Raw genomic sequence first — 11,789 nt, 5'->3', positions numbered from 1 at the left:
AAATTTTATGAAGAAAGGGAGAAAATTAAAAGCGTGGCTCAACGAGAGACAAACGGTAGACGAGACTGCAGCTCAACTTACGGGATTATCCTATTCGGCGCAAAATAGATTCGTTCGCAACATTTTTGTGCGAGAATCTCCTAAAAGCCTACAAGAAGCGATGGCGTACCTTGATGGACGAACGACCGACTTTCATCAACCGCGTGCATCCTCCAGAGCCCCTGGTCCACATACTAAGACTTTGGCGCCGCGAGATGGTAAGTCGCACCGTTTTGACATCGAGTGCTACAATTGTGGAAGAAAAGGACATCGGAAGGCCGAATGTCGATCAGCTCTGCAGACACAGCGTGGCAGTTACTCACGGGTCATCAAGGAACTGGACGGTAGAGGTTTGGGGTCAAAGAAGCCGATAACCTGCTACAACTGTAAGGAAGAGGGAGACATTGCCCCGAGTTGCCCTAAGAAGAACGAGAAGGTAGTGAGGCTTTGTCATTCTACCTCCACTGAGAATACTCTGAAGCTTGCTGACGGTAAGGTGTTGACGTTTATCTTTGACTCTGGTTCGGACTGTTCTCTTGTAACAGAGAGTTTGGCGGAGAGGTTGCCTGGTAAAAGACAAGTCGTTTGTATGCGTTTGAGGGGCTTAGGAAATGGGTATGTGGATTGCCGTGAGATGATCTCAGTGTGTGCAGAGTTGAATAGCATCAATGTTGAAATTGATTCATATGTAGTACCGGACGAAAGTTTGTCCACAAAAATAATTCTGGGTAAAGAATTGTTAGCAAATGGTATCTCAGTCACATTAGATGGAACTGAAGGTAATTAATAGGTTTAGGTAGATAGGTAAGCAGGTAAGTGAAAGCACACAAGGTTAGCGTACGACTAGGTTTAATAAGGTATAGTAAGTGTGCGCGTTAAGTTACATAGTGTATGTATATATATATGTGCATGAGTATCAAGTGTAGTACTATTAAATGTATGATACTATATTTTATCCCAACACTCCCTCTAAAATATAAGTTCAATTCTTAATCAACATTTTAACTTTTATATGTAACAATAAAATGAACTTTTATGAAACTTAACAATAACGAATTAGTAATAATATTAACAAAGTTTAACCAGTCTGATTTTAAGTATTTAGCGTCTTTTCAAGTAAACTAAAATCAAAAAATAAACTTTCAAGTAATTAATGTGTAATAATAAACACTTTTAAAGTCACTATTTCTTCTTTGTATTTCTTCTTGTTTATTATCCTAGAATTTCTCCTTCCAACCCAGAATTGATGACGCAGAACTGATGTTTAGGTAATTCTAATGACTTGGTCAGGTAATCAGCGACCATGTCTTCAGAATTTACATGCTGGATCTCAACAATTTTATCCTCGACCTGTTCTCTTATAAAATGATGTTTTACATCAATGTGCTTTGCGTTTTTTTTGTATGATGCTGTCATGGATAAATCGATAGCACTTCTGTTATCTACCTTCATCTGAACTGGTTTGGCTGCTACTTCAGGGTCAAATTCATTAATCAACTGCTTAATCCAAATAGCTTCGCTGCACGCTGCTGACAAGGCTTGGTACTCTGCTTGGCATGTTGATGTGGCCACTGTTTTCTGTTTGCTCGTTGACCAAGAAATAGCTGAGCCGTTATAAAAGAATATGTATCCTGTGATAGACTTTCTGTCTCTTACATCATTTGCCCAATCTGCATCACAGTATCCAATTATTGAGTCACTCTTGTCGTTTTTAATTACCAATCCTACTTTCTTAGTAGCGTGTAAATATCTTAGTAAGTGTTTTAAGCTTTCTACATGTATGCGTTTTGGATTTTTATTAAACGAGCTTAAATAACTTGATGCATAGCATATATCTGGTCTTGATGTTTGTCCTAGATATAAAACTGAACCAACTCCCTCAGAATATGGAAAATTTGGCACTTCTGGACTGTTTTCAATTTGTTCTAACTTTAAACTTGTTTCTAAAGGTGTTTTCATTGTACCGCATCCTTCTAAATTAAAGTTAATTATCAAATTCTGAATGTAATTTTCTTGAGTCAATTTGTATCCTTTTTCTTCTTCTAAGTATTCAAATTTGATGTTCAAAAAATGTTTCAATTTTCCCATATCCTTGTTCTTCATATTCTTGGTTAATTGATTTACAAAATTGTTCTTTAATTCTTCTGATGAAACTAAGACCATTTGGTCATCCACGTAAATTGCTACGATCAGCCACTCCTTCTTTTCTTCATTTTTATATTGATAAACACACGGATCCACCTCACTCTGCTTCAGTCCCATCTTGACTAATATATTTGTGAGTGTTTCGTGCCATGCCATTGACCCTTGTTTTAAACCGTAGATAGCCTTGTTTAGTTTTAACACTTTATCTTCTTCGCCTGTTTTAACGAATGGTTCAGGCTGCACAGCATAAATTTCTTCTTGTAGTAAGCTTCTTAGAAAAGCTGTTTCTACATCCAGATGATATATAGTGAGATCATATTTTGTAGCTAGCGCTATTAAAAATCTTATTGTTACGTATCTAACTATTGGTGCAAAAGTGTTGAAGTAATCAACGTTGAGCTTTTGCATGAATCCCTTTGCTACTAGCTTTGGCCTGAGTCTAGTTATTTTTCCATTTTCATCTCTTTTCCAGGTGGCAAGTTGACCAAAGAAAAAGCTTCATTTTCTTCAAAGCATTTCATTTCATTTTCCATTGACTTGTACCATTCTTCTTTTAGTTCTGAGTCCATTGCTTCTTCCCAACTTTTTGGTTCTACAATGTTTTCTTCACTAAACTGATTTTTCTTCTTCCTTTTTGTGCTTGTAACTACGTAGTCCTTCAATTTCTCTGGTAACTTCTTCTCTCTCACTGGCCTTGCCTTGGATGTTGCTTGCAATTCTGAGACTGTTGCTCCCTCATTGCCATCATCATTTATATTTAAATTTGAAATAGATTCGTCAATTGACATGTTTTCTTCCAGTACCTCTCTATCTCTTCCAGACTCATTGGTGTTGTTCTCGTGCTCTTCATCTGTAGGTAAGTACACTGTTTCTTGCTCCTTGTTTTCTTGTTTTTCACTTTGATCAGTTTGTTCATTCTCTCCTTTGAAATATATCTTATTTTCATCGAATACAACTTCTCTGCTAATAGTCATCTTTTTAGTAGTTGGATCTATCAACCTATAACCCTTTTGGTGTTCAGCGTAACCAACGAACATTTTCTTTGTTGACTTTACATCCCATTTCTTTCTTTTTTCTTTAGGAACTAGAGTCATTGCAACACACCCAAGCACTTTCAAGTGTCTCAAGTCTGGTTTTCTGCCAGTCCAGTCTTCGAATGGTGTTTTGTCATCCAATGACTTCGATGGTGATCTATTGATCAAATAATTCGCTGTGTTCGATGCTTCAGTCCACAACCACTTTGGAGCATTTGCTTCGTGTAAAATTGTTCTTCCTTTTTCAATGATGGTTCTGTTCTTCCTTTCCGCTATACCGTTTTGCTGAGGTGTGTATGGACATGATGATTCCCAGATGATGCCTTTTGTTTTGAGATATGCTTGAACTTTGTCATCCTTGTACTCTAAGGCGTTGTCTGTTCTTAATTTCTTGATTCTTCTGTTTAACTGATTTTTTACTTTTTCAATGTATTCTTGTAAGAACTTGAAATAATCTGACTTGGCCTTGAGTAAATAAACACTTGTAAACCTGCTATGATCATCTGTAAAAGTAAGCATGTATCTCGCACCACCTAGTGAATTTACCTCCATGGGTCCACACATATCTGAGTGAATCAAGTCCAACAGCTCGCCTGCACGTTCACTCTCCTTAGGAAATGGTAATCTTGCGTGTTTGCCTTTTAAACAGCTTTCACATGGTGAGTCGTCTGTGCTGTTTACTTCATAGCCTGTAGCTTGCTTGCTAAGTTTTACCATATCTTGCCTATTGAGATGTGCCAGCCTTCTGTGCCATAGTTTTACAACGTGTACTGGAGTTTTCTTTTCTGCTCTTGCAATGTTAGCACTTTCAGTGTCACTTCTTATGATCTTCCACATGGATCTTACTTTTATAGCTGTAGCTATTACTTTCTTTGTTTTCTTGTTGATGATATCACACTTGTCTTCATCAAACAACGACAAAAATCCAGCAGTGGTGAGTATGTGAACTGAGACTATATTTGATTTTACCGCTGGGACATATAAAACAGTCTGGAGTACTACTCGCTTTTGAACTCCTTTGAATGTGAATGTTATCTCTGCTGTACCTTTACCTGTAGCTTCTATCGAGTCATCATTCGCCATTCTTACTTTTACTGGTTTTATATCTTGGTAATTTTGAAGAATGTTTTTGTTTGCAGTCATGTGTTGTGTTGCTCCAGAGTCTAAGTACCAGTCATCATCATTGTGCTTTATGTTTGAATCATGTGCTATCCAAGCTATCGCTTCTTCTTCTGCTTGAGCCAAATTGCTCTTTTCTTCTTTCTTATTCCTGCATTCTTTGGCGTAATGACCATACACGTTACAGTTGAAGCATCTGACTCCTTTCTTTTTGTTCTTGTTAAATTTATTCTTTGGATTGAATTGCTTCTTATATTTTGCGATGAATACTGACTCTGTGTCTTTGCTTGCACTATTAGTTTTCTTTACATCTTGTAAAATCTTGGCTTCTACTACTTCACCTGTTAGCTTTACTCCTGAGCTTTCTAATCCCATAATCATGGGTTCGTATTTTTCTGGTAGACCTGCTAGTCAGAGTGCTCCGATCCACTCGCTGTCTACTTTGAAGCCTAATTTCTCTAATCTTTGCGCTGTAGAGAATATTTTATGTGTGTAGTCCTCTGTTGTTGAGCAGTTATCTAACTTAATGCTTAACAATTCTCTCAGGAGACCTATTTTCCTGGTCATACCTGCACCTTCATACACACTCTTCAACTTTTCCCACACTGCTTTTGGAGTTTTTAACATATTTATATGTGTGTATGCTTTTGTATCTATTGATCTGACTATCCTAGACATAGCCCTATCCATTTTTAGGGTGTCTCTTGTATATTTTTCATCTTCTAGCACACAGCCCCAAAGATCTTGGTCTTTCAGATACAACTCCATGGCAAAAGACCAGTTTTGATAGTCATCGGAGCTCTTCAACTTTTCGATACCGATCACACTTGACAATTGATCTGTCATCTTTACTTTGGTTTTGTGTGATTTTCCTGCCTGTTCAGTATTATTTTACGCTGTACTACAGCACTCCTCGGTATACCGAAACGGTAAAAAAAAAACGCTACCTCTTTGCTGTTGTGCGCCACGCCACGTGTCACTTTGAGGTTAGCTTTTTGCTTGCTTTGTATGCCGGAGCAAAAAACTTTAACTGAACCTCTTTGACTTTAAATATTACTTTTACCTGTACCTTCCGCAACTGATTAAAAACATACTGACCTTCGTGTCAAGCCCATAACCTGAAGGTAATTACTAGGTTTAGGTAGAGAGGTAAGCAGGTAAGTGAAAGCACACAAGGTTAGCGTACGACTAGGTTTAATAAGGTATAGTAAGTGTGCGCGTTAAGTTACATAGTGTATGTATATATATATGTGCATGAGTATCAAGTGTAGTACTATTAAATGTATGATACTATATTTTATCCCAACAGGAACCATAGTTAAATTCACAAAATTAATTTTGATACTGTAGATTGCGATGTGGAAGAGATGAGAGAATCACTTTTGAAATTGTTAAGACTGCACGCGGAACATATGAGTGTTGATACTCCTAGGATTCGTGTAACATCTGGCAGCTTTGAGATTAGACTGAAAGATGAAAATAAAATTGTTCAGCGAAGACCTTATAAGCTAGGAATTTTAGAGCGTGAGAGTGTTAGACATATGGTAAATAAAATGCTTGAGGCAGGAATCGTTCGAGAAAGCAGGAGTCCGTTTTCTAGTCCAATTATCTTAGTTAAGAAAAAGGATGGATCAGATAGATTGTGTGTGGATTTTCGGGAGTTAAACGCCAATACAGTAGCAGATCGTTATCCGCTACCGTTGATTCAAGATCAATTAGATCGACTGTGCGGTGCGTACTATTTCTCGTCATTAGATATGACGGCAGGCTTTCATCAGATACCTGTAAAAGAAAATTCAATAGAAAAGCTTGCTTTTATTACACCGGACGGATAGTTTGAATATTTAACAATGCCATTCGGGCTAATGAATGCACCTGCCGTATATCAGAGAGCAATCAATAACGCTTTGGGTGAATTGAGATATTCTTTTGCGATTGTTTATTTGGATGATGTTCTTATACCCGGTAGAACTGCACAGGAAGCTTTGGATAGGTTGGCAGTCGTGATGACAAAACTTGCGGAGAAAGGACTTTCATTCAATTTAAAAAAATGTAAATTTTTGAAAACAAAAATTGATTATCTGGGGTACACTGTGTCACATGGAGAGTTGAGGCCCAACCTTCGAAAAATCGAAGCCCTGGTGCAATCACCTATTCCTAGGACACGGACCCAGGACCCTATTTTCGTAGATTTATACCGAGATTTTCACAAGTGGCTGCTCCTTTATACAAACTTACAGCAGGTAGTTCCAAAACGATTACATGGACAGACGAACACACTGACGCCAGGGCCAAGCTTGTCAGTTATTTAACATCAGAACCGTTACTGAGTATTTTCGACCCTAATCTTCCAATCGATCTACATACCGATGCTAGTGCTCTCGGGTATGGTGCCGTATTGTTACAATGTGTTGAAAAAGAAAAACATCCCGTCGCTTATTATAGCAAACGTACCATAGACGCTGAAACTCGTTACCATTCTTACGAACTTGAGACTCTTGCAGTTGTTAACGCAATAAAACATTTTAGACAATATTTAGTAGGACGTAAATTTTTAGTTGTGACTGACTGTAATTCGCTTAAAGCCGCAAGCCTTAAAAAAGATCTTACTCCACGAGTTTATCGCTGGTGGGCATATTTGCAGTCATTTGAATTCGAAATAGAATATCGCGCGGGTGAACGAATTAAGCATGCGGACTTTTTGTCAAGAAATCCAGTTACAAAAAAAAAGTGTACTCAAAATAGTTAAGAAAGATTTGAATAAAATAATTGAATTAGCTGATGACTGGTTGATGGTAGCTCAGCAGAAAGATGACGAAATAAAAACTTTGAACCGTGAGGTAATAGAAGGATCAGAGAGAGCAAAAACATATTCAATTAGAGACAAAATTTTGATGCGGACGATAAACAGAAAATCGAAACAGATAACGTTACCTGTAGTGCCGAGACTGATGGTGTGGTCACTGATACATCACGTACATGAGAATATCTGCCATTTGGGCTGGGAAAAAACTTTAGATAAGTTGTACGAGCTGTATTGGTTTCCTCAAATGTCAAAGCGTGTTAAGAGATTCGTTGAAAATTGTATTTTGTGCCAAACTTGTAAATCAGTGTCAAGACCGACACAAGCTCAGCTGCATCCTATAGAAGAACAAGATATTCCGTGGTATACGATCCACATAGATATATCCGGAAAATTATCAGGTCCTTCTGACAAGAAAGAGTATGTTTTTGTAATTATAGATGGATTTACGAAATTTGTAACGCTAAATTTGATAAGTTGTTTGGATACAGAAACAACAATCAATCAGTTGGAAAAACATTCGTTTATTTTTGGAGCTCCGAGACGAATCATTTGTGACCAAGGTTCAGGATTTACAAATGCACGGTTTAAGAAATATTGCGATGAAAAGAATATTCTGGTTCACTTCATAACTTCAGGAACGCCTAGAGCTAACGGTCAAGTTGAAAGAGTTATGTCAACCATCAGGAATATGTTATCAGTATGCAAAGCTCAGGGGAAACAATGGCAGTCCGAGTTAGGTAAAGTACAGCTTGCAATAAATTCAACTGTTCAGAAAACGTTAGGAAAAAGTCCCGCTGAAATTTTGTTTGACACAAAAATAAATTCAATAGATATAGGACGTGTGAAGCATAGGTGTGTAAAGACTGACAATGTAAATTTAACACAGCTCAGGTCAGAGGCTACAAGTAGCATTACAGCAAAAGCCATAAAAGACAAAGAACGGTTTGATAAAAAGAATAAGCCAGTTAAACCATTTAAAATTGGGGATTTTGTTATGGTTAGAAACAACGATAGAATTGAGACAAAGTTAGATGCAAAATATCGCGGTCCTTTGGAAGTTGTCATGGAGCTTCCGAATGATATGTATTTAGTTAAAAAAAATGGGCTCTTCTGGATTTAGAGGTCGTAATAGCGTTAAGGTGTCTCACGATAAACTGATCGCAGCTCCTGGATATGGCGCGAGTCAGGACAGCTGTGTCGCAGAAAGTGAAGAAGGTAAGAACAAAGTTCCGAAGTGACTTGTTTGTTTTAAAGAGAAAAAAAAAAAATGTTGTAGTGCACAAAGTCATGAGTGCAAACATGTTTTGCTGAGATGAACCATGAACCCTTGTCGGTTAATGCAATCGGTTGTTGAAAACAAATGTAGCGATAATTTGCAGAAACATGATTCTGGTTGAGCCGGATTTGGAAGTAGAAATCCGAAGAGAGCAGGGGACTCTGTTAATTGGTTTAGCCGGATTTACTTAAAGAAATCCGAAGAGAACATGAGACTCTGTTGGCTATCGCTGTTTCATTTCGAGAGTGCGACTTTGGCTTTCAAGGCTCGCTGGACTTGATCACCCAGAATCCTTGAACCCAAAGCCTTGATGTAACTTGAGAATGATTCGGCAAGTCACAATAGTTAGAACATGTACGGATGCGTAAGGCATGCCTGCAGAGCTATTGTGAATGAAAACAATAGTTAGAACATGTACGGATGCGTAAGGCATGCCTGCAGAGCTATTTTGGATGAAGACAATAGTTAGAACATGTACGGATGCGTGACGCATGCCTGCAGAGCTATTGTGGATGAAGGCAATAGTTAGAACGTGTACGGATGCATAAGGCATGCCTGCAGAGCTATTGGTGCCTTGGATAAGGAATTTGAGAGAAGTCATGAAACAAATAAAGCAAAGCACATGGTTGCACACATGATGTAGAGATAACAAGGGATTTGACTGAGCAAGGATGCCAGGCTTGTATGATCGGGAAAGCCGAACGAGATTTAATGAAGGTTTCTTCGATGTTTTTCGTTTCAGAAATGAATTAGAAGCATGAAAAACTGGCACTCGAGACGCGTGCTAATCAGTATGGCCGTGTCGCATCACCATATTGTTTCTTTGTTATATTTTGATCACCGGTTGTATGACGTTGATGGAACTTGTTTTGGTTGAATTTGTGTTGTTCTTGTTTAACTTGGTTACTTCTTTTTAAATAATTTTCAAACGATTTGAATAAAGTTGTGTTGTTCCCTGCCTCTGCGGTTTACAATTAAATAAATTGTGTTAAACTCTTCATTTTACTCTGTATATCTGACATATATACTACTAGTGATACAACATCTAGAGAAACCAAAATGTAATCAGAAGGCAGTTTGAAACCACTGATGGCGGTAAGTAAATACAAACCATCTTTAACATATGAAGCTGGTCACGTCAAACCCAATTTAATCCATGAATTTAAGATTTTGGCTAATTTATTTGGGTGCTTCGAATTTCGACTGGTTTACCGTTTTAATTTAACAACACTTCAATGGAGCGATGGGAAATAAGGAAAAGGTGACAACTAATATAATAAGGCACTGTTTCATGGATTGACGTTTTTTTACTTAGTTTATTAATTGATTATGCAATATAAGGTTAGTTTTCCTAATTCGATATCCGTACTTTCATTATATATCATTAAGACCCGTTCTATTTCTGTTTTGTAGCACGTAATGGGCACGTCCATCCCGTTTCTCTTTTTTCTGTTTTTTTAATGTAAAGCCACTCTACGTATTATGGATAAGACTAAATTGAAATTCGCTCAGGTTAATTTTTTTATCATACATTCTTGCCATCATCAGCAAAATACTTGTACAATTTTGTTTTATGATAGATGTATTAGAAATTCGTCCTGAGGATGACTCCAATCCGGGAGTTGACATCAAATATTTGTTATTAATACAAGACCTACATATCCAAGATCCTTCTATAGCATTCAAACCACGAGGTCAAGATCACTTTCACGAGATATCTTTATAATATAGAGAGATATGTATAATGTAAACTTATCACTAGCGATTCGAGTATGATTTATTGATAGCTTTGTGTTTGTCCAGTTTCGTCCGTTAATTTATCCGATTGCCCTTACTGCCTTTTCGTCGTATATATATGTATATAATTTATTTTCTTGTGTGTCATTTAGTTGGTTATCCGACTGAACATCCAACAAAAACTTAGTTTTTCAAAAAGCTCAGTCCATTTTCAGATATATGTATATTATGTTATGACACGTGTCACCGGTTCGGTTATCGCCGAGGGAGTGAGAGCTAGCAGGAAATGGTGAGGACGGAACTCATGGGCATAACAACGGAGGTCAAGCCTTTACATTCACTGAATTAGTCACATTATGTTTTAATTTTAGGCGGACTTATTCGAGTGTTACAGCTTTATGTTTCAGTTTCCATTTTTTTTTTTTTTTATGTATTTAGCATGTCTACTTACGGAGATATAAACATTTAAACATCATGTGCGCGTATCGGAAGATCTTCGGCCATTGTGCAATGGTATTTAAATAAAAAGCAAAGGACAAAACTCGCAGTAGCAAAGTCATAAGGCGCGGCGTCTGGCGCGGCATGTTGCCCGAATGCACTGTATCATGCATCGTATGTTACCTCGTCGCTCACTGACGTATACTCTCTCTTTCGCTCGCTCTGTATGATCTCATTCATGTCAGCGCCAGATCTAGAGGGGAGCAAGCCTGGGCACTTGCCCCGGGTGGCAATTTTATGGGGCGGCAAAAGGGTAGAAAGCAAGCTGGCGAATTGCGAACACATTTGCCCCAGATATTTTACCTGATGACCAAATATTCAAAAAAATTAAAAATACTGACTGCAAATGTTCCTGGACGTTCTTTTGTGAAATTCTTCATCTTCTACCATTCATGTTCGCTGAACAGAAGGCCCGAAAAGTGAAGCTCTAGTATTTCATCTTACAAGAAAACTGCCTGAGGTATCCCCGCCCGAATTCGTCTATTCAATGATATGTTATTTTTCATCGAAATCTGAGCGACACGTGTTTCTTTTTATCGGTGAACAAAAATGGTTTAAAGAGATAGATTCAACCCTCAAAGTTGGGCATCCCCAGTGGTAGTTTCAGAGTTTCGCATACTTTGAATTAAGATATTTGAATGGAACCAATTGGAGAATAATTCTTATGGCGAATAATGAAAAATACATTTTGCTCGGTTACGACGGAGTTGAATAGTCGAAAATTATAGGGTTTGAAAGTATAACAGGAAGATAGAATCCTACTCATTTAACTCAACGTAAGAGTCAAATACTATCATAAGATTAGTCATAGTCAAATTGTAGATTCTTGCGTCAACCTTTATACGTATTACACACGCTTATCGTCAATTTTGTATTCTGTATATCTAGTAAATCGTTCACTGTCTAATCATAAATAATTCTCTTGCTATTGTACCAATATCAAGTGCTATCGTGAATAATCTTCAACAACCAGCGTCGTTACACGTAAGACAAATATCTGAGAGTTATAGAGAGAGAGAGGGTCTAAGCTCTGTCCAATTCTTCTTTCCGTACTCTTGGAAATTTATATTGTACCGCCTCTGGGTCCCAAAATGTAACCCCCCCCCTGTGAGTAGAGTCTGACTGTTATTTATTA

The 11,789-nt window shown here is 37.7% G+C and overlaps 1 protein-coding gene across 1 annotated transcript; it reads right to left on the bottom strand.

The window, feature by feature from the left end:
- Window positions 1–1,251: 1,251 nt before the first annotated feature.
- LOC124302824 (secreted RxLR effector protein 161-like) lies at window positions 1,252–1,998 on the bottom strand. The gene has a single exon (XM_046759389.1). The coding sequence runs from the start codon at window positions 1,996–1,998 to the stop codon at window positions 1,252–1,254; it is 747 nt and encodes a 248-aa protein (XP_046615345.1).
- Window positions 1,999–11,789: the final 9,791 nt, after the last annotated feature.

Source organism: Neodiprion virginianus, chromosome 4 (genome assembly GCF_021901495.1).
Source record: "Neodiprion virginianus isolate iyNeoVirg1 chromosome 4, iyNeoVirg1.1, whole genome shotgun sequence".
Classification (NCBI taxonomy): Eukaryota; Metazoa; Arthropoda; class Insecta; order Hymenoptera; family Diprionidae; genus Neodiprion; species Neodiprion virginianus.
Note: the sequence above shows the minus strand (reverse complement) of the source record. Positions and strands in the feature narration are given on the sequence as shown.

Bases quoted from the DNA above. Each gene is read 5' to 3' on its own strand.
- LOC124302824 (XM_046759389.1), bottom strand. From the start codon at position 1,998: ATGAAAACACCTTTAGAAACAAGTTTAAAGTTAGAACAAATTGAAAAC.